Source organism: Pocillopora damicornis, chromosome 5, assembly GCF_964200805.1.
Source record: "Pocillopora damicornis chromosome 5, jaPocDami1.2, whole genome shotgun sequence".
Lineage (NCBI taxonomy): Eukaryota > Metazoa > Cnidaria > Anthozoa > Scleractinia > Pocilloporidae > Pocillopora > Pocillopora damicornis.
In genome coordinates this window covers 8809512-8837151 of record NC_142674.1, presented here as the reverse complement: position 1 = coordinate 8837151, position 27640 = coordinate 8809512, and the positions used below count along the sequence as shown (strand labels likewise).

The 27640-nt window shown below is 38.9% G+C and overlaps 3 protein-coding genes, 1 long non-coding RNA gene and 3 pseudogenes across 4 annotated transcripts; 3 read left to right on the top strand and 4 right to left on the bottom strand.

Moving 5' to 3' along the window:
- Positions 1 to 3086: 3086 nt before the first annotated feature.
- On the bottom strand, positions 3087 to 7676 carry LOC113671056 (uncharacterized). The gene is made up of 2 exons (XR_003446222.2): positions 7548 to 7676; positions 3087 to 6774 (listed from the first exon to the last, which is right to left on the bottom strand). It is a non-coding gene; the product is annotated as an uncharacterized LOC113671056 (long non-coding RNA).
- A 1955-nt stretch (positions 7677 to 9631) lies between these two features.
- LOC149045033 (uncharacterized) lies at positions 9632 to 10433 on the top strand (annotated as a pseudogene).
- A 344-nt stretch (positions 10434 to 10777) lies between these two features.
- Positions 10778 to 12075, bottom strand: LOC149045032 (uncharacterized; annotated as a pseudogene).
- A 164-nt stretch (positions 12076 to 12239) lies between these two features.
- On the top strand, positions 12240 to 14191 carry LOC149045031 (uncharacterized; annotated as a pseudogene).
- A 58-nt stretch (positions 14192 to 14249) lies between these two features.
- LOC149045029 (uncharacterized) lies at positions 14250 to 19807 on the bottom strand. The gene is made up of 3 exons (XM_089206115.1): positions 19122 to 19807; positions 18855 to 18901; positions 14250 to 14721 (listed from the first exon to the last, which is right to left on the bottom strand). The coding sequence occupies exons 1-3, from the start codon at positions 19783 to 19785 to the stop codon at positions 14347 to 14349; spliced, it is 1086 nt and encodes a 361-aa protein (XP_089062241.1). The 5' UTR covers positions 19786 to 19807; the 3' UTR covers positions 14250 to 14346.
- Positions 15395 to 18231, bottom strand: LOC149045030 (uncharacterized). The gene is made up of 2 exons (XM_089207716.1): positions 18167 to 18231; positions 15395 to 16226 (listed from the first exon to the last, which is right to left on the bottom strand). Exons 1-2 carry the CDS (start codon positions 18229 to 18231, stop codon positions 15485 to 15487), a joined length of 807 nt encoding a protein of 268 aa, XP_089063842.1. The 3' UTR covers positions 15395 to 15484.
- A 257-nt stretch (positions 19808 to 20064) lies between the features above and the next one.
- LOC149045028 (uncharacterized) lies at positions 20065 to 21205 on the top strand. The gene has a single exon (XM_089207908.1). The coding sequence runs from the start codon at positions 20065 to 20067 to the stop codon at positions 20656 to 20658; it is 594 nt and encodes a 197-aa protein (XP_089064034.1). The 3' UTR covers positions 20659 to 21205.
- Positions 21206 to 27640: the final 6435 nt, after the last annotated feature.

The window sequence follows — 27640 nt, the reverse complement described above, 5'->3', positions numbered from 1 at the left end:
TCAATTCAAACAAGTCCACCAAAATAGACACTTGTGATGATGTTGCTCTTTACCACAAATCCACAAGTGTGGTTGATATCCAAAATTCCAAAAGAGAAGACCATAACAGCCCTACTTGGAGGTATCATTCCAATCGATGTAGAGAAGTTTCATTTGCATTTGCAAGATAAAACACAAAATGCAACCTTGAGGTGATGAAATCTGACAAGTTGCTTCACAAAAACAAACATCACTATCATAGCTGAAAATGGTGAAAAAGATACAAGATATTAATTTCCTCAATTAGTCACCCAAGAGTTCTTCACAACCATATCCTGCACTTGTGGCAGCACTTTGGACCAGGATGTATCACATATGTCAACTGATCTTATGGAGGAAAATCTTCTTAAAGTTACTTAAATGACATAATTGATGCACACACAAATGTCCAATACACTGATCCCCACAAATAGATGTAGTTTCAGTGACATTCTAATGAAAGTTGAACACAGCACCTCCTGATGAGACCTTTTTTGTTTTAGACACAATGTTCAGGAATATTTTTGGATTTTCCACACAATCAAACCATTTACTTTCTTTTTGCAAAATGTAAAAAATGAACAAAAGGCATACATATTTCTATTTTTTTACTTCTACAATTATTTTGTAATTACCTAAGAGATATTGAAGACCATTAAAGTTGTAAAACAAAACAAAACAAAGCAGTATCAAACAAGATTCTTATTGATGAGACTGTTGTTTCTTGTTTAGAAACTTATTCTTCAGGAAATTTTCCTGATTTTTTCCATGCACACTTGTGTATATTCAAACTATTTTGTTTTTCTATCTATGATACATTTGTAACATGCTTGAATTAACATTGTTTATCTTGTTATCTTTTTGTTTGTTTCTGTAAGAGACCCTGCATACAATTCTTCAAATGAGCAAAATTTATGACACTTTGGTTGATTCTAGAATAAACCCATTTTAGCTGTTAGTTTCATTATTGCTCTTTCTGATACGCATTGTATTTTCAGTTCAATGTCCTTTTTTTGTAACATCATTCTGCTACTACAACCCCATTGATTAAAAATTACAGTTTTTTATGTAATACTGAAACCCATAGCTCTCCACTACAAGCTAACATGAATTCAAGAAATTCACAACATTCCCCCATTTTTCCTCAGCTGGAAGAATCAAGATTGTTGTGTCTTAGAAGGCTTTTAAATATATCAATAAAGTTACTTTCAGTTTCAATTTTTAAAGAGAAATTAGTACTCAGAATAATTCTACAGAGTACGTAATAGTCTACTAGCACATAACTCAGTAGGCAAGACCAATTCTGCCTGATGATTTCAATTATTTAAGTAAAAGCAGTGGCCACATGTAGTCCTTGACTACCTATTGACTACCAGGAATTAAACAATATTGAAACTAAGCTTTTCATATTTTTAAATATTTTGTGTTACCAGAAGTTGGAAATTATAGAGTGTGCTGTCACCGAAGGATTGGAAAACATAAGACAAAGAAGATCAAAAAACAGCTAACATGATTAACAAGTGAAGAATTCTTCACAGGAATTTTTAGTTCAATTAGTCTTCTCCGTAAATATGACTGTTATTTTATCTTTCATTTATATATCATTTTACTATATAAAATTTTAACTCTTTCTCATTTAATATCTTTAATCTGGATTAATACCACATACCTGATTGTAGTTTTTCTATCTTAGTATTCTTGTAATTTATTCTTTTACCTCATGGCATACTACCTCAAGGCAATAGCGGGTTTACAACTACCAGCAAAAAAAAACCTTTAACATGAAAGTGCCAGGAGCCCATCAGTACAGAGCCTGCACCTTCCATACTAATCCTTTGAGTCAACCCTCCCCCTTTTTTATCATTAGCGGGGGTCTTGGATTCCCAGGTATTCTTTGGAGTGCCCAATCAGAACATAGCTGATTATCTTATGTCACACACCACTGATCACAGCTATCAGGGGCACACAGCAATATGATTGCAGTGATAGCAGAGCACAGGGAAAATTCATCAAATGAAGAAAGTGAAAGTTCTGATTGTTACAATGTCTCTTCGTCTGAATTAAGCTCATCCTCCAAAAGTAGTGGTGAGGAAGAAAGCATATCAAACCAGGTTAAAGTGAAAGGTGATTTGTCCACCACAAAGAACTCACAGCCGAGAAGGAGGCAAAAGAAAGATACATCTTTAAATGCTAAAGATATGGAAGACATCAAAACCTGGATTTTCACAGTAGCAGAAGTCAAGAAAGTCAAAGAACAGCTCGGGTTGATTCTGATAGGGGGATGCACAAATTAAAGGTTATCATAAATGTTTACTGGAACATCTGTTATTCAAAGCAGAAGTGAATAATTTTCAGTTGTTGGTGAGTGGGTTTTGCCACAAGTTTTCTACTCTAGCAATTGAAGCATTCAAGAGCAATCTTCACACTTAAAGGAAAGCACCTTTTTTCGGTTGCATGAAGTTTCTGTCCAACATACTTCCTGGAAAAACAATGCAAGAGCAAATGGTCATGGAGAGGGTATTGAGGAATTTGAATCAGCAGTCTGATTCATGCTCAGTTCACAGCGTTCTAAGTGAAATACATTGAAGTGCAAGGAATCAAATCTAGCTTTCAAGAGAAATCAATCCCCATCTAAGTTTAAGGTTTGATCTCTGTAACCTTTCTCTGAATATTTGTTTTGGGTTAAACTCTTCCTGTCAATTAGTTTTCCTAATACAGCTGAGTAAGTAAAGACAGACAAATTCCCTCCACTTATGTGCTTAAGTGCACTGAAAATTTCCTCCAATGCACTGCCATCGATCCTTAATGGACTGATGAAATATCTCCCATCTGGCAACACACTGATAACAAAACCACTCATAGTGTAAGAGAAAGCAATGACTGACAACTTAAGGGAGATTCCAGGTCTATGAAAAATAACAGTGACACAATAATTCAGTATGGCACAGTAGCAGGCAGGGTTTCTGTTAGAACCAAGACGCCAGGACCTTTACTCAGCTATTTGAATGTTTGTTGCAGCTATTTCACTTGATGTTTTACTATTAAGTTTTAAAATTGAGCTGACGTGCATTAAGTATTTTAACTTTATTTCCTATATATCAAAACAAAATAATTATTTATTTCATTGTGGTTAGGTATTTAGTCTTGCCACATATTAAGCATGTTTAACTTATTACAAGTTCATGATTAGACATTGTAGTAGTTGCATTCATTATCATGCCTTAAGATTGTCATTGAACTATCAAAAAAACTTCATCTGTAAGTAATCATGTTAAAAAATAACAGTGTCAAAAATCACAGAACCCCTCCACGAAATTTTACATACTTATGACCAACTTTTCCCCATTATTGCAACATGGAACAGTAATAAATAAAAAATGTTCCATTAGGTAATTCAGTAGACGATGCACTCTCAAAGGTTAAAATCAAACAGGAACAGAAGGAAATCTTCTCCAGGTCAACTTTACATGGCATTCAGCCACATTGATGACCCTTGGACAGCAGGTAATGAAGCAGAAAATCAATCTGTACTTGACTTAGTGGTAAGTTCTCCTCCATGTTCTTTAATGATTGTCTTCTTTCAAATTCCTGGTTGCTCTTCAACAAAACAAATAAATTCTAAAGCTTGTCCTACTGTTTTGATGTAAGCAATGTGAGGTGAAGCAAAATCATAGTCTACTTTAACTTGTTTATCACTTTATAAATATGATATGAACATGCTCTGAGTTTTAAGTGTAGTTTTAATAAAATTACAGGCAGACAGTGAAAAGAACTTTTGCTCCAAGTGCAGATGAGACCTCTCCAGCAAGCGCTTTGCCTGTTTCAACCACTGAAGAACCTTCCAATGAAACCTCCTCAAATCTTAAGCTCAATCACAGTGTTTCCAGGCCACAAGTGATTGCTGAGGATTCATCCCTTCTTCCCATAGCCCATTCTTCATCTGCTTCTTCCAGCAGGCCAACTTCAACAAAACCACCTGTTTAGAGCGATGTCAGCGCTATGTGTGAACTGATATATGGTTTATTTCCTGAAGGTGAAATTGTGCATAGTGTCTACCACTGCTCTGAAAGTGATTGTAACTAACAGAAGGAGAAGGGGAAGAAAAAATTTGACCATGCATGGATTTTTAAACACAATTTAACTTAGGATACAACAAGACGACCATGGTGGTTGCTTTTTGTCCAAGAAAAGGGAATGTACTATTTGCTCTGCCGACTTCACCATGCCAGGAGTAAGCATAGCAAGAGCTCTTTGTAAGGTATCTACCCTGCTGTACAATTCCAAACCTCAGTGCTTATGGAACACTGTAATGGACAGAAAAACTAAAATTCCACTGTAGCAGAAATGCTGAAGAGGACCTTGATTTTCCAAGCAAAACTAAATGGACACAATCTCCACCAGCATGAAATTCTGTTTAGTGTTTTTATGTTGTTGTACTGGCAAGTTGAGCATTAAGAACCAGATGATCTCCCTGCAACTTTGGAGATTGACCCATGTTCCTCCCGTGTCCCAAAAGTTGTCAAAGAGCCTAACTTTAATGCATATATGGCCTTAACTGTGATGATGTGCACAACATAGAGGACTCTGACAATGAATTAGACTATTTTTCTGAATAAATCTTTAGATAATTTCTTGCAGCATTTCGAAGCTTTTACATATACAAATACAATTATTAGAAGTGTAATACAGTGAAAAAATTGAATGATAATGATAATGTAATGATTTTAATTAAGTTTTCAGAATGAGTTAAATCAGTTCAAGTAGATTGCTTGAATAAAAATGGACAGATTGTAGTGAATTTAATTGAAAAAGAAAATATCAAAACCAAATAAGCATAGAGTTACACCAGTCTGAGGAATGTAATATGCAGTGTTTAAACGCTGCGAAATATTCCAACATACAAGGGTGAGAAATTGAGAGATGATGCTGTTACAAAGCACACATTGTTTTATAAGCTTGTTTGCCTTAATAAGACTGATTTCAGACAAGTTCTGAAGGGAAAACATTGAATATTGAATCTTCTATACTTTCACTAGGCACAAAATGATGCAAGAGTACATGCTTGCTGTAGCATTTTCTTCCCTGTTTCATCAGACAAAAGGTGCAAAGATTTCAGTACAGTAAAAAATTAGTCACAAAAATGTCTTCATTTCTTAGCTTTAGATTTCTTAAGAACCCTTTAAAAATTTCCTAGACAGCCTCAAACATCTCAAAACTTAATCTGAGCTCAATCCTCAAAGTTTACAAAAATTAAGAACTGGTTTATTTTTCACATAATACAGTACTGCTCACATATACATTGACCGAAAAACGTGAATTAAACGCACAAAAAATTGCATGCAATTGTGAATAAAAAAAATTGTGTGCATCAAAAAATCACACGTGCGCTCACAACTTTGAGACATCGGCCTCATTAGTATGTATGAGGTAGTCCTCTTGTTTTTCTATTGTTGGCGGTTTATTGTTTTAAAGAATAGGGTTCAATTCAATAGCACTAAAATACTACACGGCTACCAATGACAAGCAAACTTATTGTTTGCAATCGCCGTTTGAACCGACCTTCCCAATATGCCATTACCAATATGACTTCATAATCAGAATATATAAATGATTTACCATTTTCCAATGGAATTCATTTATCAAAATAGCTATTTCCCACTTCATATATAAAAACATCCATCACAACAGCTTGGGAATTTGTTCAAAATAAATTCATTCTCAGTGTATTGTAATTCAGTAGAATCAGCTAAGGCACCCCTTTGTAACCAGTTGTCGCGTCCGGAATGCAAACCCACACACAAATGCTTATTTCATAGCTTTTGTCATCGATGAACATGTTGTTCTCAAAAATTGGTTCATTCATCTCACCATTTATATAAAAACTAATAAGTGCTACTCGCTTATTTTAATGGTGTGATGTTACAGTATGATTACTTGTCAAGACTACATCTTGCTCTAACTCGTATGCAAATTTTTTTATGGGAAACCAGATTCGCTTTTTGTTTCAATATTTGTCGAATCATCGATCAATGTTCACCAAATTGCTCAAAAAAATGGAACAGAAAAATTAACTGCAGGATACATGTAGCTCCAGTTTGTTTAAGACTCACAGGCGAGTGTAATTAGGCAAAACATCAAGATGGCAATAATCGAACTTGCGTAGTCAACTTACTTATCGAACTTATGAGTCAACGAACTCAAAGCAGTCAGAAGTGGAAACTCGTGATGATACCCTCCTTTTACTAAGGTCACAGTCAACATCAGAAAAAAAATTTTGCGGTTCATCTTATATGCCATTTCTTTTTGCCGCACAAATTGGATGGACAGAATGTTATGGGGGTTGGAAATAAACTTCTGCTTGATCCACTTAAAATGGAAAGGATAAGACAGATAATATTTAAATTTTTTCCATTAACATGAACACAACAAGAACAGTAACATGCTTTTTTTATAAATTATCTAACATGTCCTATTACCACAAACACATGAACAAAACAATATTCTCAGAAAGGATACTGTACTGCTCCTAATTTGGCTCAACATTTGTCATCACTAAAGTTTGTTTCATCATTTTCTTTTGCTTCCAAAGATGGTGTTGTCCCCCAGTGCAAGCATTCTACCAACTTTTCCTTACCTAATGCTGGCAATCTATTGTTTTGCAATTTTTCCATGAGAGAAGTACATCCAGTGATTTCTTTTTCCAGAAAAGCAGGAGCTGGACAGATGTGAATCTGACAGATATGTCAAATTTACAACCTAAGATTTAAAGGAAAAACGTCAATTAAGAAGATTTGATCTCTCTTCTCTAACACAAGTCTTTCAGGTAGAGGGCTGCCAAAATAATCTATTTTACTTAGTAGTCAAATGTTGAAGATAAATGATTTGTACCGCGGGATGCTGTATGACGATTAACACTGAGGATATACGTGTACGTCTACATGTACACTAAATCTCCAAGTCTAAGAACTGGTCAATTTTTAGATCCAAATTTAATTTTGCGCAGCAATCAAACGATGAAGATAGAAGATTCATACCGCGGATGCTGCATGATGATGAACACTCAGCATAGTCAGAATACAACTTACTATGGCTTCCAAGTTTACGTTTGGGCTAACTCTCAGAGTCCAATTACTGGTCAATTTGTAGATCCATGTCTGTGGTTAACAAATACTTTGCCGCTTTTCAGTGCACCCATGACTGACAAATTGAAAATTTGGCGAAGACAAATTTTGTCGAGAGTATATGAGGAGCCAAACAAACTTCCAGCGCGCCCGGGCTTACACACACCCTTTCGCACCTACCGAGAACGAATCTACGCGCGAAATTCCCATGATCAGGAAAATTTTAAAACATAGCTGACACATACTGTTAACTTTGACAAAAATTATAGTTTACTTAATCCAAGAAATGTGTGCAAGCATGAGGCTATACGGAAATCTTGCCCGACTAATCACCACTGTGCTATCGATTTCAGGCGAATGATAATTTACGTAAACAGTTAAATACAATATCGCTTATGAAAAGGTTACCTGCTCTTCCAACATTTCTGAAGTATAAGCTTAGGCTGCAGTTACATGTGCGACCACAGCGACCGTCAAACAGAAATGCTGTTAACTCTGGTCCAAGGAGAAACTGAAAATTTGGAGCGTACGCGGAGTTTTGCGGTGCGCGCCAGTCGATAACTTGTTTCCAGACTCTACTCCGCCAACCTAGAAGTAAAGGGGTAAGTAGTTTCCAACGAACCTGTGGTGCTGTGTCGCTGGGGTGGTGTAACAAGATAATTTGGTTTTATCAACTGAGTTGATAATGTAATTTGGCCACAGACGTTTCGAGCGCTAGCCCTTCACTAGAGCAAACTGTCAGCTTAGAAACTCTTTACTGTGGCCAATTTACATCAACTCAATTGATAAACCAAATTATCTCAGAGCTGAGATGTCGGTTGTCTCAGGAGTCATCCCTTGATTATGACTATACCGCAGAATAGGCGCAATATTCTTGAGTTTTTCGGGCAAGCGAGAGACGAGAACGAAGCACAAGTCACGCACGAGGGGAGGAAGAGAGCAACAGCGTGAGGCTCTTCGAGTTAGGTTACTTCCCACCCTTAGAGGCCGAATCTTTCATTTGACTAAACTGAATTCAAACCTAAAAGCATCCGAGCTATTCAGAAGAACGTATTTTCAAATAAAAGTTATTAAATCAGGAATGATCTCGGACCTAAGAGAATCCCTGAGGGGAGTTTTCGCGGCAACCGCCCATCATGATGTTGGGGCTCGTTTTTCATGTTATTTCCATATTTTATTTACATCGCGCACTTGACAAAATTCACACGTGGGGCTCTTTGCTTATGGAAAAATCTTTGCTCAGGAAAAATCAAAGGTGGAAGAAAGTCCTCGGTAAAAAAAAAAAAAGGCCATTGAAGAAAGAGAGGAAAAAGAAAGAGTACCGTTCTGTCCAGGAAAGAAATTCCTTTGTGAAAGCGACTGGTACTGTTGGAGCTCCACACTGGCGTCAGATTTCGAACAGAGAAGTCACCGTCAGACCAAAATTTGCCATATAATGTATTTTCCGCTGGTATTCGAAGTAAGTTAGGCGTACTTGTTTCGCTTTGACACCTGGCACTCCCTTTATTGCGCCTTCTACGCTGTTATTAACGAGCTTAAGATCCGACGACGGCAGACATCTGGGACGGCAAGCGGAAGTGAAGTTACCGCCAGAATTACTTCCGGCTGCCGTTGTTGTGAAGTTTCCCGCCGTAGTGGCCTTGTCTGTGACGTGAAGGAGGCCATTTTGCCGTCGCGGCTAAAACGTGAGTAAACTTGAGCAAAATAACACCGTTTGAACTTACTTTGAGCGAAAATTGTTAGCAATTTTGACCGTTTATTGTTATGAGAGGATGTATGTGAAATAGCCAAGCAAAAATAAACAATTTGTTCGAGGAAATTTTAACTTTATTCGTTTGCCTTTCTCATAAACAGTTCGTTACTAGTACTGGCTCAATGTCAACAAAGAAAGCAACCCAGTAAGTTTAATAATTTCTTTATTTCAATTAAAAATTCGTAGACTTCTTCGTGCATAAATTGATGGCCATGATATTATTCCATTTGTCTTTTCTCGAGTTCAACAACAAGGATCATCTGAGAACATTTTTATTATCAACAGTTTCGGTGATGTTTTTTCAGCCATAAAGAAACGTCCTAGATTAAGCGTGAAAAATTTGCTATCGGAAATTGGTTAAACATTTATCATAATGATAAGTTTATACCTGTATTATGCTGCTTTGCATACATGTCCATGTTGTGATTCAAATTTTTCCAGTGTCAATTTAAAAAGTTTTAAACCATTTTTCATTCTTTATTCTGTTTTTATTGTTATTATCCTTTTTCTCGCATCTATTACCATAACCTGAGACAAAGGGAAACAAAAACTTAACGTGGTTTGAGCATTTTTAAAGCCGAAAACAAAAATTTTAACCACAACATACATAAACAAGACTGCTCTCATTTACTTTGGAGAGTTCTGGACTGAACTAAGCAGTTGGAATTGAGGCTTAGTTAGCAGACTCACCAGGATTTTTAAATATCCATATTATATTTTCTTAAAATGTAGATCTAACATGGAATGGACAGATGATCATGACCACTCTCTCTGTCAAGAAATTCTGGCTCTAGAACCCTTTAAAGCTAAAAAGGGAAGTATCGCAAGAGGGCAGATCTGGGAACAAATTGCCAGTAATCTCAACTCCTTGAAAATTCCAAGATTTAAAGTTAACAAGCGCTCAGTGAGAGAGCGTTACACACTACTCATTGAAAAATTAAAGAAAAAGTTACAAGAAGAGAAAAAGGCTAGTGGCACTGAGACTGACATGAATGATGTTGAGAAAGCTTTGGAGGAAATACTGGAAAAGGAGGCTGATGCTGAAAATAGTCTGGAAGTTGACAAGAAAAAAAGAGGATAGTGCCAAAGCTGTCGAGATGCGGAATAGAGCAATGGAGAGCGTGCGTTCAACACAGAAAAGGAAGGATGGTGATGAAGTCGAGGATGTAGAGAATGTACAACCTAAGCGAAAAGTCACAAGGAGGAGTGGTGGGGACACAGTGGCGTATCTGTGTGAGAAGAATGATATGGTTCAGAAATGGAAAGCTGAAGAGTTGGAATTGCACATGCAGTGCCTGGACATAGAGAGAAGAAAGCAAGATGAGTCTCAAAAGCAACATCAAGAAATGATGCAAATGATGGCCCAGCAAGTCCAGCAGCAACAGAATCAAATGCAACAGTTTCAGCAGATGTTTGTTGCCATGCAACAACAGCAGTCACAAATCATTTTGAGACTTTTAGAAAAACATTCAGTAACTGAATGCATTAAATGCTGTTGTTTTGTTCAAATTTTATGGCCTTTTGACTATGTTTTTGTATGATTAGAGAGGATTGATATGGGGGGAGGGGGGGGAGGGTCTGTTGCAGTTTTGGAACATTCTTTGTGCATATTTTGAGAAGCTCCCCATTCTCCTCTGCTCTCACCCTGGTTATATATTATCCCTTGTACCCTCAGAAATGGATTCTGAACCCTTCTTACATTAATTATAGTTGTTGTTATACATCAGTTGACCTGACTACAAATACTAAAGAATAAATACCAAAACTTTAAACAGTAGTTTATTGGCAGGTTGCAGACATACACTGTTACATCTTATTGACTAGTTGTGTATTTCACATGAATTTATCATTGAAATTCATTTCAGGGTACAAATAGTTTTAATTGTTAGGAAAAATAATCCTGAAAGGTTGGTGGGTCAATGTCATAGAAATTTGATGTGAAATTGCCATACAAACAAGTCATGGCATTCCTTAAAATTGCACATACAATATACATCTTTCCCAACGCACTCAATGATATCTTTTGAGTTTTCTTAAAATCAACAAATTTAAAATAGTTAACAATATCCCCAAAAAGCCACTCTACTGAAATGCGGACACTGCTCATCGACTTGTTAAACTCTTCCATCTGAGGAGTGATACCTGCAGTACGATATGGCACAACAAGGTGAACTCTTAATGGGTAAGCAGGGTCACCATATAAGGCCATGGGGTTACCAGTCGGCGAAAAAGCATGGTGTTCAAGGACTTGCAGAAGACCAGAATCAGCTAACATTCCAGCATCATGTTTGCAGCCCTCTGGAAGAAAATGCACATTTTGATTGAAAATTGTGTTCTGTAATTTAAAAAAAAAATGTATATTTTATTTATACTACTTGATATGTTTCACGCTAAAAACTGCTTTAACCTATTTATCATTCTGTTTGGATTTACCGCGTGACAGATGGTTCTAATGTGACTAAAACCAGGAGCCCATTACTTGGGCTCCTGCTAAAACTTGAAAGGAATAATTTCCATTACCTACTGGCCCATAAATGTTGGCTATCATACCACAGGGCAATGCAACAGATTGTCATTCAATCCGTGGACTCTTTTGTGTCCGTTGTACACAATTCCTTGGTTTTCTTGTGGTCGGCAATTGGGTCTTACTGTACCATCTATGAAGCCAAAGCAATTCGGCAGGGGACTTCCTTTCCTTTGTATGGCATCAGCATATCTCTGAAGTAGAGGGGGGCTCATTAAGGTGTGGTTCCATGCTGTCAGACGGTGATGATGTAAGCTGTACACAGTTTGCATTACATAATTAGCGATCATACAAATTTCTGGTACTGGGCGGCCAAAACGATGGATTAGGTCACTGTACCTACAAGGGTACGCTTATCTTCTTAACAAAAGACAAAGGCCTTCAATTCCATCGCATACAGTCCCTTGTTGACATCGATACGAATCAGGCAGCCCCATTACGTCTGCGGGAATTGGTATGTCCCTTTTTCGGAAACGAAATTCTGCCAAGCACTCACTTTCACCGAGTCCTTCCAGGTCAAAATCTTCGTAATTCTGGTAAGGATAATCGAGATTCTTTGAAATGTTGGCATCATAAAACAGTAAAAATTCATCTTCTGAAATATCACCATCATCGAAACTTGCGATCAACAATTCACGAGCCTTTCTAAAGGTAGCCATCGCTTTTCCTAAACTTCGAAGAGGAAAGCCACTACAGCCGCCGTCGCGCACGCTATCTTAAGGCTATTTTTCGCGCCATTGGAACGGCGACATTTCCCCAAGCCCCCTCGACCAAGTCTGCCGTCCTAGGCGTCTGCCGTCGTCGGATCTTAAGCTCGTTAATAATAACGAGCTTAAGATCCGACGACGGCAGACATCTGGGACGGCAAGCGGAAGTGAAGTTACCGCCAGAATTACTTCCGGCTGCCGTTGTTGTGAGGTTTCCCGCCGTAGCGGCCTCGTCTGTGACGTGAAGGAGGCCATTTTGCCGTCGCGGCTAAAACGTGAGTAAACTTTTGCAAAATAACGCCGTTTGAACTTACTTTGAGCGCAAATTGTTTGCAAATTTGACCGTTTATTGTTATGAGAGGATGTCTGTGAAATAGCCAAGCAAAAATAAACTATTTGTTCGAGGAAATTTTAACTTTATTCGTTTGCCTTTCTCATAAACAGTTCGTTACTAGTATTGGCTCAATGTCAAGAAAGAAAGCAACCCAGTAAGTTTAATAATTTCTTTATTTCAATTAAAAATTCGTAGACTTCTTCGTGCATAAATTGATGGCCATGATATTATTCCATTTGTCTTTTCTCGAGTTCAACAACAAGGATCATCTGAGAACGTTTTTATAATCAACAGTTTCGGTGATGTTTTTTAAGCCGTAAAGAAACGTCCTAGATTAAGCGTGAAAAATTTGCTGTCGGAAATTGGTTAAACATTTATCATAATGATAAGTTTATACCTGTATTATGCTGCTTTGCATACATGTCCATGTTGTGATTCAAATTTTTCCAGTGTCAATTTAAAAAGTTTTAAACCATTTTTCATTCTTTATTCTGTTTTTATTGTTATTATCCTTTTTCTCGCATCTATTACCATAACCTGAGACAAAGGGAAACAAAAACTTAACGTGGTTTGAGCATTTTTAAACCCGCAAACAAAAATTTTAACCACAACACACATAAACAAGACTGCTCTCATTTACTTTGGAGAGTTCTTGACTGAACTAAGCAGTTGGAATTGAAGCTTAGTTAGCAGACTCACCAGGATTTTGAAATATCCATATTATATTTTCTTAAAATGTAGATCTAACATGGAATGGACAGATGATCATGATCACTCTCTCTGTCAAGAAATTCTGGCTCTAGAACCCTTTAAAGCTAAAAAGGGAAGTATCGCAAGAGGGCAGATCTGGGAACAAATTGCCAGTAATCTCAACTCCTTGAAAATTCCAAGATTTAAAGTTAACAAGCGCTCAGTGGGAGAGCGTTACACACTACTCATTGAAAAATTAAAGAAAAAGTTACAAGAAGAGAAGAAGGCTAGTGGCATTGAGACTGACATGAATGATGTTGAGAAAGCTTTGGAGGAAATACTGGAAAAGGAGGCTGATGCTGAAAATAGTCTGGAAGTTGACAAGAAAAAAAGAGGATAGTGCCAAAGCTGTCGAGATGCGGAATAGAGCAATGGAGAGCATGCGTTCAACACAGTAAAGGAAGGATGGTGATGAAGTCGAGGATGTAGAGAATGCACAACCTAAGCGAAAAGTCACAAGGAGGAGTGGTGGGGACACAGTGGCGTATCTGCGTGAGAAGAATGATTTGGTTCAGAAATGGAAAGCTGAAGAGTTGGAATTGCACATGCAGCGCCTGGACATAGAGAGAAGAAAGCAAGATGAGTCTCAAAAGCAACATCAAGAAATGATGCAAATGATGGCCCAGCAAGTCCAGCAGCAACAGAATCAAATACAACAGTTTCAGCAGATGTTTGTTGCCATGCAACAACAGCAGTCACAAATCATTTTGAGACTTTTAGAAAAGCATTGAGTAACTGAATGCGTTAAATGCTGTTGTTTTGTTCAAATTTTATGGCCTTTTGACTACGTTTTTGTATGATTAGAGAGGATTGATATGGGGGTGGGGGGAGGGTCTGTTGCAGTTTTGGAACATTCTCTGTGCATATTTTGGGAAGCTCCCCATTCTCCTCTGCTCTCACCCTGGTGTTATTATACCTTGTACCCTCTGAAATGGATTCTGAACCCTTCTTACATTAATTATAGTTGTTGTTATACATCAGTTGACCTGACTATAAATACTAAAGAATAAATACCAAAACTTTAAACAGTAGTTTATTGGCAGGTTGCAGACATACACTGTTACATCTTATTGACTAGTTGTGTATTTCACATGAATTTATCATTGAAATTCATTTCAGGGTACAAATAGTTTTAATTGTTAGGAAAAATAATCCTGAAGGGTTGGTGGGTCAATGTCAAAGAAATTTGATGTGAAATTGCCATACAAACAAGTCATGGCATTCCTTAAAATTGCACATACAATATACATCTTTCCCAACGCACTCAATGATATCTTTTGAGTTTTCTTAAAATCAACAAATTTAAAATAGTTAACAATATCCCCAAAAAGCCACTCTACTGAAATGCGGACACTGCTCATCGACTTGTTAAACTCTTCCATCTGAGGAGTGATACCTGCAGTACGATATGGCACAACAAGGTGAACTCTTAATGGGTAAGCAGGGTCACCATATAAGGCCATGGGGTTACCAGTCGGCGAAAAAGCATGGTGTTCAAGGACTTGCAGAATAGTCTGGGAGCAAATGTGGTCCCGTGTGAAGTTCGTGCTGAAAGCAAGCACCTAGTGTAAAAGTGTTCATTAGGACCTACTAAACATGAAAAGTTTTGGTGCCAGCTTTGCAACTTGCTCAGACGGCTTTTAAGGGGGGTTAAATTCTGATCCATGAAATCTAGCATGGAAACGAGGCTAAAACACATAATTCCTCATAACTTTGTTAATAACAGACGAAAATACACCAGACTTGCTCACATGATTGGGCATGATCCTCCCTGTTGGTTTATGTTAATTAACATAGGTCACGTGACCTTACGCATGAAAGCGAGGCTGAAGTACATCATTCACTATAAATTTGTCAAAAAAAATCCTTATCATGCCAAACTTGCTCACCTTAGTCAGTTAGACATCTTGCATCGATTGGTGCCACTTTGTAGTGTCACGTGACCCCATACATGGAAACGAGGCTGGATATATCTGGTAGCATCGTGTAGGATGGCATTTGTCCTGCCAAATGTATTAACAACTACTAGGCAGATACATATCTGGTTATCCGATTTCAGATATAAAAACTTCAACTAATCATTGTCCTATGGCCCATAGCACAGGGACAAGACGGATAAAGCAAATACTGCGGAGGCTTCATTTGAGAATTTATCTTGTACACATAATCAATAATTTTGCCAACTTATGATACTGGTTCCATGTATTCATTTTCGCATGTATATTGGAACAAGGGCAGAAAATGAAAATAGCGACCACTGCTGTTTTATATATACAGTCATGAAAGTATTACTGAATATCTATATACATTGTTCTGTTGTCCATTCCTATGGAATTTCCTGTTCGACTTCGTCTTCATCATACTCATCATCACTTTCAGCATACTCGTTCTGGCAATCTTCAGAGCACAGACAGAGATCAGTACAGACAAGTCCGGCTTTTTGACACCGACAACGGTTGTTAGAGCAAGGGACTTGGCGCACTTGCATCGGACAAGCTGTATAATTGCCTCTGGAGCTGGTGGAAGATTTTTCATGACTGGTACCCACTTTCCATCTTCATCTTGCCATCCATAGCCTTCTGGTGAGGGCAACACCGGGTTTGCTACATGATCGTTGTTCCAAACAAGAAGCTGGTAGTGCGCTCTCAGTATGGCTTGATGGAGAGCAGCTTGTGTGGGCGGCAACCTCTCAGACTCAGCTTGATTTTTCTTAAAGAGGGACCATCTGAGGGCTTTGACAGTTTTGATGTCTGTCTTTGGTTGGTACATCCGACAAACCAGCTGTTCCACTCCACGTCTTGTGCCGTCATCTGGCTGTTCCCCACAACCGAGGTTAGCAAGAGCTTGCAAGATAGGAGTGCTGGTGTTATCAAACTCATCCCAACAAATGGCTTTTCCCTTTCCAGAGAAACTCCCAGTAACATCTGCTCCGGTCAACGCATGAAACGCTGGCAGCGCAGCCGTCTTAGTGGGCCCAAGGGCGTCTGCGATTGACTTCAAGTTGATAACTCTACGACTACTAAAGTAAATGGTTTGAACCCAGGAGTATCAGTAGTTTGTGTAGTGTGATCGTCCGGGTGAGTGTAGTTCTGAAAAGAACTGTTGTTGGTGACTGACGTTTCGACTATCTGTGCGATAGTCATCTTCAGAGTCAAGTAAGAAATAGTTGTCAGTCGATGATGTTATAAAGTCTGGTCTGTTGAACGTGATTGGTCTGTTTAGCCGTGATGTGATTGGCTGGAAGACTCATGTAGAGTTTGTTAACAGTCATTGGTCGGTTTCGATCCGTCTGTTGTTTGTCGGTCTGTTTGTCGGTTTGTTCACGTCGTTAATGAGTCGTTTGTAAGGTGCTGGTAATTGTTGACATCTGTTGAGAGGCGTCTGTTCTAAGTTAGTGAACCAGCTTTCCAGAGTCAGTCGTTGAAAGTAGTTTGTACTGTAGGTTAAGCATTTAGCAGAGTCCCAGTCGATTCTGTGATTAGTTTGTCGGTGATGTTCAGAAATGTGATTGTTTACATCGCCATTTCTAGTAGATCGTTTGTGTTCAGTTAGTCGCGTGTTAAGGTTTCTACCAGTCTCACCAATGTAGGAGGCCTGGCAGTCGGAGCATTCGATCTTATAAATCGCTCCCTGTCTGTTGTTGGGTTCGTCTTTGTCTTTAACGTTGGTCAGCAAATGTCGTAAAGTAGTTATAGGCCTGTGAGCTACGCGAATGTTGTAAGGTTGTAGGATCCGCGCGATAGCCTCAGAAGTGCCTTTGATGTAGGGTATAGTAGCTGTAGTCGTGATAGATGTGGAGTCCCTGTTAGTTTCTGTAGTGTCGGTCACCCTGTGAGTGTTTCGTCTAATGAAGTCAGTGTTGTAGTTGTTTTTGTCAAAAACACGGTCAAGGTACTTGTTTTCGTCAGATAAACTGTCCGGTGTGTTGCAAACAAGTTGCGCTCGTCTTGTCAATGTCTTGATAGTCGTAGCTTTGTGGGAAGTCGGGTTGTAGGATGATTCGTCAAGAAGTCTGTCGGTATGCGTCGGTTTTCTGTATATTGTTGTTCGTAGTTCGTTGTTGTTTCGGCCTACCAAACAGTCGAGAAAAGGAAGCTTGCCGTCTTCTTCGATCTCCCTGGTAAACTGAATGTCGGTGTTTTGTTCGTTAAGGTGATTGTGAAAAGCGTCAATTTCGTCTTTGTGTACGGCGGTAAATGTGTCGTCTACGTAGCGTAACCAAAGCGGTATGGTTTGTCGGCAAGTTGCAAGGGCGCGTTCCTCGATGTTTTGCATCACAATTTCTGCGACAACAACGGAGACCGGCGACCCCATAGCTGTTCCGTGCAACTGCTTGTAGTGTTTCCCGTTGTACTGAAAGTAAGTCGATGTAAGGCAGAGGTTAAGTAGGTCCATAATGTCTTCTGTCGGTAATGGTAGTGCATCAGTAGACTGATGGATGGCGGTTTCAGTACACTGTAGAGCCAATTGAAGTGGAATACTGGTGAACAGTGATTTCACATCAAAAGACACAAGTTTGTAGTCGTCAGGTATCTGTACGTCTTTGATAGCGTCAATAAAGTTCTCAGTTGATTGTAGTTTACGTCTCGATTTGTCAGTCAGTGGTTGCAGTATCGTCCGGTAAGGTATTTCGACAGTTGGTACGTCGGGGACCCACAGAATGAGACTATAGGTCGCATAGGTATCCCAGGTTTGTTTAGTTTCGGTAGTCCGTAAAGTTTAGGTGGTTGTGGTACAGAGCACGACTACGACTACTGCCGGTTCCAGTAACAAAGCAAGGGTTGGAGCACAAATCTGGATACCGTCGGAGAGCCAAAACAAGAACATCAGTGTCAGGAGAATATATAGATAGTTGGGTAGCACCTTGAGCAGAGGCATCCAGAGCATGTAAAATAATCTTCGTGTCGGCTTCTTCTTGTATACTTCGTAGATGCCTGACGTCTCTGTGCGTTGCCTCACATTCCGTTCCCCATGCCACAACGACTTGTCTCCCATTGCGAAATAGGATTGTAGAAATCGCTCATAATAAAGTCATATAAGCCACACGAAATACATAATAATTGCAGCTTTTTAGCTTTTATTTTTTTCATTCAAATGCTACACATACAGCATTAATATGAATTACAATGAGTCAACGTTATTGTCCTGGATGATGTGTTCACCTTTGGCGTGTTTTGCAATCCAGCCTCATTTCCATGTATGGGGTCACGTGACACTACAAAGTGGCACCAATCGATGCAAGATGTCTAACTGACTAAGGTGAGCAAGTTTGGCATGATAAGGATTTTTTTGACAAATTTATAGTAAATTATGTGTTTCAGCCTCGCTTTCATGCGTAAGGTCACGTGACCTATGTAAAGTAGCATAAACCAACAGGGAGGATCATGCCCAATCATGTGAGGAAGTCTGGTGTATTTTTGTCAGTTATTAACAAAGTTATGAGGAATTATGTGTTTTAGCCTCGTTTTCACGCTGGATTTCATGGGTCAGAATTTAACCCCCCCCTTAAAAGCCGTCTGAGCAAGTGGCAAAGCTGGCACCAAAACTTTTCATGTTTAGTAGGACCTAATGAACACTTTTACACTAGGTGCTTGCTTTCAGCACGAACTTCACACGGGACCTTATTTTATGACATTTGCTCCCAGACTGGAAGGCCAGAATCAGCTAACATTCCAGCATCATGTTTGCGGCCCTCTAGAAGAAAATGCACATTTTGATTGAAAATTGTGTTCTGTAATTTTAAAAAAATGTATATTTTATTTATACTACTTGAAATGTTTCACGCTAAAAACTGCTTTCACCTATTTATCATTCTGTTTGGATTTACCGCGTGACAGATGGTTCTAATGTGACTAAAACCAGGAGCCCATTACTTGGGCTCCAGCTAAAACTTGAAAGGAATAATTTCCATTACCTACTGGCCCATACATGTTGGCTATCATACCACAGGGCAATGCAACAGATTGGTATTTCAATCCGTGGACTCTTTTGTGTCCGTTGTACACAATTCCTTGGTTTTCTTGTGGTCGGCAAATGGGTCTTACTGTACCATCTATGAAGCCAAAGCAATTCGGCAGGGGACTTCCTTTCCTCTGTATGGCATCAGCATATCTCTGAAGTAGAGGGGGGCTCATTAAGGTGTGGTTCCATGCTGTCAGACGGTGATGATGTAAGCTGTACACAGTTTCCATTACATAATTAGTGATCATACAAATTTCTGGTACTGGGCGGCCAAAACGATGGATTAGGTCACTGTACCTACAAGGGTACGCCAATCTTCTTAACAAAAGACAAAGGCCTTCAATTCCATCGCATACAGTCCCTTGTTGACATCGATACGAATCAGGCAGCCCCATTACGTCTGCGAGAATTGGTATGTCCCTTTTTCGGAAACGAAATTCTGCCAAGCACTCACTTTCACCGAGTCCTTCCAGGTCAAAATCTTCGTAATTCTGGTAAGGATAATCGAGATTTTTTGAAGTGTTGGCATCATACAACAGTAAAAATTCATCTTCTGAAATGTCACCATCATCGAAACTTGCGATCAACAATTCACGAGCCTTTCTAAAGGTAGCCATCGCTTTTCCTAAACTTCGAAGAGGAAAGCCACTACAGCCGCCGTCGCGCGCGCTATCTCAAGGCTATTTTTCGCGCCATTGGAACGGCGACCTTTCCCCAAGCCCCCTCGACCAAGTCTGCCGTCCTAGGTGTCTGCCGTCGTCGGATCTTAAGCTCGTTATTGGTCGGCTTCTAGTACTTATACTCTCTACTGTTCACTGTACACCATTCACGTTTGCGGTTTCCTACTTCACAGTTTTACATCTTTTCGCGAGTGTTTTTTCAAGCGTGTGCTTCTAATGTCCAGCGAACAGGAGCAAACCGAAGGTTCTTCCCGCTCAACAGATACGACCCAACCGGTTCATGGTGGTGGCAACTCGGCATCTGTCGACCAGGTTTTCTCAATGTTTAAAGATTACCTGGAGAAGAAATTGGAGGTTAAAACCAAGCAGATCGAGCAAAAGAGCAAAATAGACAAAGAAGTCGTGCAATTGAAATACAAGGGCAAACAGAAGCAGTACGAGCTCAATGCAGAATTGGATTCCATCACTGAAAGCATAGAAACCGAGTCAGAGCGCGGCAAACCAAATTTACCGCTGATTAAGAAGTATTCTCAAGAGGCCAGGGAGCTTATTCGCAAACGGCAAAAGCTAATAAAAATTGCCGACAAGAACAAGGACGGTTGGCAAGTTGTGGCAGAGTACGAATCCGATGAGTTGGCGTCCGACTCGGAAAATGAGAAACGGCTCAAAAAGGCTAGGGAAACGGCGAGTCGAAAGAGACGACAAAAGGACCAACTCACAAGCGGGAGCGGAAAGAAAGCAAGAGCCGCTGTGGGTTCTGATAATCAGCTTTTTCGTGGTAAGAAAAATTGCCTACAATTTACTTTGTGATTTCATATGGTTTTGTATCCGCTTACGCATCCTACCATACTGCTTGTCTGATTTATTTATTACGGGAATTTAAGGGTAAAATAATTTACGTTCGTTTGAGCGAAGCGAATTAGAACGTAATAATGTTTAAAAAGATGTCTCCTTTTCTTTCTGCAAGTATCAACCTTAATACAAAAACATTAACAATCGCCTTGAATCGTAATTTTGAAAGCTATTTGTCGATTCTTTGTCTTGTCTTCCTTTGCCTTTGGCAACTTTGCTCTTTATTGTGTCGTCCTCCTCAACGCTCCACTGAGCGATCGAGATAAAAAATATCAGGAGACCATTACCCTGAAAATATACATGTGTCTGCAATGGATTACTTCTCCCGGGAAATCTTGATCCCTCTTCATTGACGGCAGGAGGTCCCGTTGACCCCTTGGTTTGCGGTTTCGGTTTCGGGAGGCAAGATAATAGGGACCTTAAGCAAACCACGACGGCGACGGCAACGAGGACATGGAAAAACAAAAGATCTAATTGGCAGAACAATAGCTCATCACGTGCGTTTTAAAACTTTGTACATTTCTTAGCCGTCCTATGCAAAACAACCTATGCAAATCACCACAATTTGAGTCGTCTACGAACCGAAACCGCGACGGCAAATTTTTGTAATTTCCACTTGGAGCTCAACGTTTCCTTTATACGTTATGCTGAAGTTGAGGTGTGGCGCCGTGGGAGAAGGCAAACACATGCGGTCATTTTCAGATAAATGAATGCTAAAAACAAGGTGTATAAATCTGTAACTTGCTTCCGAAATTGGCATGTTGTAGGCGTAAGAGCAGTCCAAGATGTTGAAAGCCACCAAAAGATACACAACTTTGGTAAAACACTTCATTTCTTGTGATAAAACTACGAATTTATCAAACCGTTTCACACAATCAATCTCTGACTAATAGGAAATACTGCTGGCGAAGGCATGTGTGAGCCCGCACCATCTAGCTTTTTACTTCCGCTTGAACCGGAAATGAAAAAAAAAACGTGGAACCAAGAGAACCAGAAGAACCAAGAGAACCACGAAGACCACGAGAACCACGAGAACCACGAGAACCAGGAAAACCAAGGGAACCACGAGAACCACGAGGACTACGAGAACCAAGAAAACCAAGGGAACCACGAGAACCACAAGAACCAAAAATACACAATTACCGTTACTAAGAGTTATATTATATGAAGTCCGATAGTACAAGAACCACAAGAACCAGAGAACTACCGAGAACTACACAATTACCGTGACTCAGTGTTACATTTATGCGAAATCCGATAGTAAGCGTTCATGACGTCAGCTGTAGCTATTACACCAGAGATCAGCCTGCAAAGTGTCCTTCTAGATTGGCCGCGAGTTTCAAAACAATCAAGATAGATTCACGAGACCTTGCGGCCCGCAATGTTTTAGTTTGAGAGAGAGAGAAAGCTGTAAAGTGACAGACTTTGGGATGGCCAGAGATGTCCAGCAAGAAAATATCTATGAACGAAAGACGAAGGTAATCCAACAATTCATACGAGTATTACATCAACTATCAACGTCTTTGATTTGTCGCCTTTTATAAATTTGGACCTGTTTTACAAAGTATGTTTGAAATATTTAGGGTCGCCTTCCAATGAAGTGGACAGCTTATGAGGCGTTGTTGTATGGAAGATATACCACCAAAAGTGATGTGTAAGTACATCATTACCCATAGCAATGAATTCTAGCATTTATTTTCCAACAAACTTTTTTTTATGGAAATGAATTTCATTTATGACAATTTGTCTATGTCTTCAATTATCTAAGTTACATACGTTTGATTTGCCTGTCTGTAGATGGAGCTATGGAGTTGTGCTTTTCGAGAATTTCACCATAGGTAACATCCAATGAACGTTTGACTCTGTAGATATTTCTTTATACCGGTTTGATTTAACAACTTCCACTGTTTAGGTAAACAAACGTAATGAGTTTTCCCTTGCAGATTCTTACTTCATCAAGTGACAGTGGTGTTGTTTTGTAACATTTATATTTCGATGGTGTTGTGGTTCTCCGTCAGGTGGTTCACCTTAACCAAGAATGGACGGAAAAAAAATTGCAAACGTACTTCAGGAGGGATGAAGTACAACATGCGGATGAAAAATTGTAAGTTTTCTTCCATTTTTGATTCGTTCTCTTTTATTGCAAAAGCAAACGTTCCTTAAATCTCTAACAGATCAATTTTGAAAAATAACAGGTATCAGATCATGATGAAATGCTGGAAGAATGACTCGGATGCCAGACCAACTTTCACTGAGTTGAAAAAACAGCTGACATGGAAACCATGCATAAGGTGAGAATTGTTAACAACATGAAAGTTTCCATTTATGCAAGAGCTACTGGCTTAAGCTCAGCTAATTAGGGTTTCAAACTTAACAGCATTGAGCCTAGATAGCGTAGTAATATGTACTCATCTCTATAATTTTTGTGAAGTTTGGATTGCATCTTCTTGTTGTGTCACTGAAGCTAGCACTCCACGAAAAACAGCGAAGAAGCGAACTAGAATGTTTCAATGACAATTGACACTTTATGGTTATTTAAAAGATCATAGGATAATTGCAAAATTGCTTTGAGATACACAAAGAGTAGCAGACGCCATATAATACTTTCTCCTTGAATATATATTGGTGTGAAAACCTGAGCACTTGTGAGGTAACCGCTTATAACGTAAGAGGAACACTTTTTTAATGATGCTGACTATTGTATCAAATTTCTCAGGAAAAGTTGATCAACATGACAAAGTACGACAAGCAGTTCTATGCAAACGTCAAGGACTTAATAGTGTAGTTAGATACACGTCCGCGGTATATGACTGATTAACAGTTTGAATACTTTGCCACAACAAGTTTCATGGATTAATCATCTTTTCCTCACACGCTTACTTGGTAGAAATAGCCATGTTGTGTTAAGCAATTAGGCTCGAACGTTTTGATTCAATTGACTCTACTCCTAAACGCTGAAACGCTTTTATAGGTTTACCGATTAAGTGTACTCTCAGTTTCTCTTTAAGGTATTAAGCACTTACACGTATGCTCGACACAAGCGTTTGAGTTCATTTTCTTTTCTGGCTCAATTCTAAAAGCGTGGAAAGAAAAAAATCTAATTTACCAGATTGATGAGATCTCGCTCTGAGTGCCATAGTTGTGTACAATTTCATTAAATTGCTAGAAAAATTTCTGCCGCTAACCCGTTTGTTTGCAGGAAAGCTATCGTGCACATAAATTGCTTTCCCTAAGACTGCCTTTACCTGCGATACCAACTCGAAATAATTTTACGCTTAAAGTATTTGTAAAACTAACCATGTTCTAATCAAAATTATACGTGACAAATTACTTCTGCAAGAAAGTTTGTTGTTTCGCCTAGTAGCCCGATAGTTTTCGTATACCAGATACTGTTACTCAACGAAACTACATTGTACGAGCTAAAGCCTTTTTTTTCTCGGACACATTATTGTAATAACCTTAATTTTTTTTTACAATAAAAGTGTTGAAAAGTTCGGAGTTGACTCTGTCTGCATGATGATGCCGTGCATAAATTTACATACTTAGCTCCACGACATTGATCTAACCAAATCAACGTTACGTGGGCGTAAGAGAGCTTGCCGAAGTGCAAAAATCGCTTTTTTTACATGTTTCAGGAGACTTACATCCAAGAGACCACGTTCTCCTGTCACTCTCGGTTGAGGTGAAGGGTCGATCAATCTTACATAATTATGAATTAGGTTACCTTTCGGTCAAAACCTTCTTTCCTCAGCTGCACTAAACAATTACGCTAGAAACAGTACTTAACATGAAAACAACGCTATTTCAGTCTGGAGTAGAGGTTGCTTGAGAAATGGTCTTAACGTTCAAATGGAGGAGAGTTTTGCGTCTGTTTTGAAATATCCACTGTCTTCATTTTGCCTCTGGAAGCTCCTGATGCTCCAGTATATAGAGGAGAGGGGGTGAAATAGAGGGGGGTTTCGTCTTAGCTTTTCAAAATTGATTCTCTGAAAGTTTTATATAAATTTTAAATTTAAAATTTTTTTGGCCTTTTTTTTTGCTAAATGACGCTACTTTTAGCTTTATCGCAGCGAAAAACGGTCTTTTGCCTGTTTGCAGCTGGTCACAGTGATGTGAGCTATCTAACCAGAAACAACGTTTTTGCGCTTTTGAAGCGTTGTCACACCGCAAAAAAGGTTTTCTGCTTGTTTTTCTTTAAACCTTTATAGCTCTAAATGGGACTTAATCAGTCAAATCAATTCAGCTAGTTTAACTTTTTAACTTCTTGAACCAACTGACCTTCATTATAAAGATTCTGCGATGAAACCATTTAAGCTTGTTATGCACTATGTCCAGTTGAACCATTTAAGCTAGTTTGACCATTTGAACGACGTTAGCCAATTAAGATAAATCGTGAAATTTGTGCATTTAACTGTTCCCGCTGGTTTGACTGTCTAACTGGTTGAACTAATTAAGCTGCTTTGATCATTTAAACTACCAGAACCAATTCAGCTGGGTTGTGTGGTTTATGCAGTTAGCAATTGAAGGTAATTTGACCATTTGAACTACTTCACCCATTTATGAGATTGTACAGTTTGTTCCGTTCAACGATTTTTCGGACAAAACGGTAACTGCCCTCAATATAGCGCAACTGTACAATGTGCGCAATGTGATTTTAATTGATTCAAGCAGTTAACATAATCAAACTAGTTTAATTGGTTAAACTAGTTAAGTGGTCAACTAGGGAAAACAGTCAAACTACAAGAATTGCGAAATCTATCTTAATTGGTTAACTCAGTTCAAATGGTCAAACTAGATAAACTAGATTAAATGGTTCAACTGCACAAAATGCGTACCTAGCATGTATACCTCAACTACGAAAACTTAACAGTCTAGTTTAATTGCTGCAAGCAATTAAAATGGTCCAAACAGGCATCAATTAATCAACTGCACAAACGGCACAATCGCGCAAAGTTAATTAGGTCAACTGGTTAAATAGTCAAACTAGGGAAAACAGTTAAATCTAACTTCATTGAGTGAAGTAGTAGAAATAGTCAAAACAGCTTTGATGCTTCATCCGCACAAAGTCCATGACTAGCTTAATTGGTTTAACTGGTAAAACAGTAAATCTAGGGAAAACTGTCTAACTGCACAAACTGCGCGATCCATCTTAATTGGTTGAAGTAATTCAAATGGTTAACTTGGCTTGAATGGTTCAACAAAACGCACAAGTAGCCTAAAAGGCTCACAGCGCAAACCGCACAATCCAGCTTAACTGGTTGAGGTGGTTAAGATTGTCAAACTGGTTTAGTTGGTTCAACTGGTTAAATAGACAAACTAAGGAAAATTTTAACCTGCACCAATTGCGCAATATATCTTTAAATAGTGAGTGAATGGTCAAGCTAGCTGAAATAGTTCAACAGCACAAACTGCATAACTGGCCTAATAGGTTTAAACTGCATAAATTGCACAATCTAGCTTAATTAGTTCACTTAGTTAAACTAGCGAAACGACTTTGCAAGGAAAGGAAAATTGTACTATCTTAGTTGGTTGAAGTCGTGAGAAGCTTTAATAGTTAAACCGGAAATATGCATGACTAGCTTAAATGGTTCAACTACACAAAATGTAAAACTACCCTTTAACATAATCAAACTAGTTTAATTGGCTCATCTGGTTAAATAGTCAAACTAGCCAAAATAGTTAAGCAAGACAAATTGTACTATCTTGATTGGTTAAAGTCCTGAAAAGCTTTTAATGGTTAAACCAGAGAAATGCATATCTAACTTAAACGTTTCAACAAACAAAATGCATAACTAGCTTTAATCTGCACAATCTGCAAAAGCTTGCTCGAATGATTCGGGTAGTTGACATACTCAAACTAGCTTAAAGAGTTCAACTAGTGAAAATGCGTAAGTAGCTTAATAGCCTCGACTGCATTGTATAATTTAGTTTGTTCACGTAGTTAAGCTGGTCAAATTGGTTTAATTAACTCAAATGGTTGTAACTCTAAACAGCAAAAGCAGTAAAACTGCAGAAGTTACGAAGTCTATCCTAATTGGTTGATGCAGTTCAAATGCTCGAGCTAGCTTCAATAGCTGTTTACCCGGACAAAATGCATGACTGGCTAGAAGGGTTCAAATTGTTTTCTAAACAACCTGGCGACAAAAGTTAAGCTAAAAAAGTTCTACAAGCAACGTAAAATCTACAAGCGACGAAACCTAAACAATGTCTTCGGAACTTACACAGAAAAAAAGCCTTCAGAACTGGACATCGAAATTCCGCCGAAAGGAAACTGAAGAGTGCGAACGAAATTCTTGATTCTTTGGGCGACGACCCGTCGAAAGCTTCAAAACAGCGAGCGACTCTAGTCTTCTACAAGTCCTCTCTAAGGGAGAAGTTGGACGTTATCCAAGGACTGGATAAAACGATTCTCGATTTATCAACGGAGGAAGAAATTGTCAGCAAAATTGAAGAAATTGATCGATTCTGCAGTCACGTAGATTTGGTTCTTGCCAAATGAGCCCACGAACGGGCTCGCGCAGTCTGTAAGCCATGTGAATATTCCTTCTAATGATTCACCTCAACGTCAAGCGCATGATCTAGGCTCTCAAGTTAAACTCCTAAAGTTAGTATTATCATTGGGGGGTGCTCATTCTGGGACATATTTACGGCAGAAATACATAAGAACTCTAAATAGTGACTGTTGACAAGTTTAACTATCTCACTCTCTCCAGGCGAAAACTGCTTCTGAGGCAATTGAAGGTCTGGTCATCACAAATGCAAATTTGAAGACCATATTTGACAACAAGCAGATGGTTATGAACAAACACATGGATGACCTTATTAACATGGCACCTGTTTTTTGTACTTATGACCTAAGGGGCTTGACTAAGTGGAGGTTTAAGTACAGGGTCTTAAGGCTCTTGGAGTACTATCAGAATTCTATGGTAGCTTGCTTTCA

What these genes read in the sequence shown, in the direction of transcription:
- LOC149045030 (XM_089207716.1), bottom strand. Translation starts at nt 18,231, where the DNA reads ATGAGCGATTTCTACAATCCTATTTCGCAATGGGAGACAAGTCGTTGT. An exon ending in TGTGGCATGGGGAACGGAAT is followed by an intron (nt 16,227 to 18,166) that starts GTGAGGCAACGC and finishes CATTTACTTTAG; the next exon opens with TAGTCGTAGAGTTATCAACT.
- LOC149045028 (XM_089207908.1), top strand. Translation starts at nt 20,065, where the DNA reads ATGTCCAGCGAACAGGAGCAAACCGAAGGTTCTTCCCGCTCAACAGAT.
- LOC149045029 (XM_089206115.1), bottom strand. Translation starts at nt 19,785, where the DNA reads ATGGCTACCTTTAGAAAGGCTCGTGAATTGTTGATCGCAAGTTTCGAT. An exon ending in CAACATGTATGGGCCAGTAG is followed by an intron (nt 18,902 to 19,121) that starts GTAATGGAAATT and finishes ATTTTCTTCTAG; the next exon opens with AGGGCCGCAAACATGATGCT. An exon ending in TAGCTGATTCTGGCCTTCCA is followed by an intron (nt 14,722 to 18,854) that starts GTCTGGGAGCAA and finishes ATTTGCTCCCAG; the next exon opens with ACTATTCTGCAAGTCCTTGA.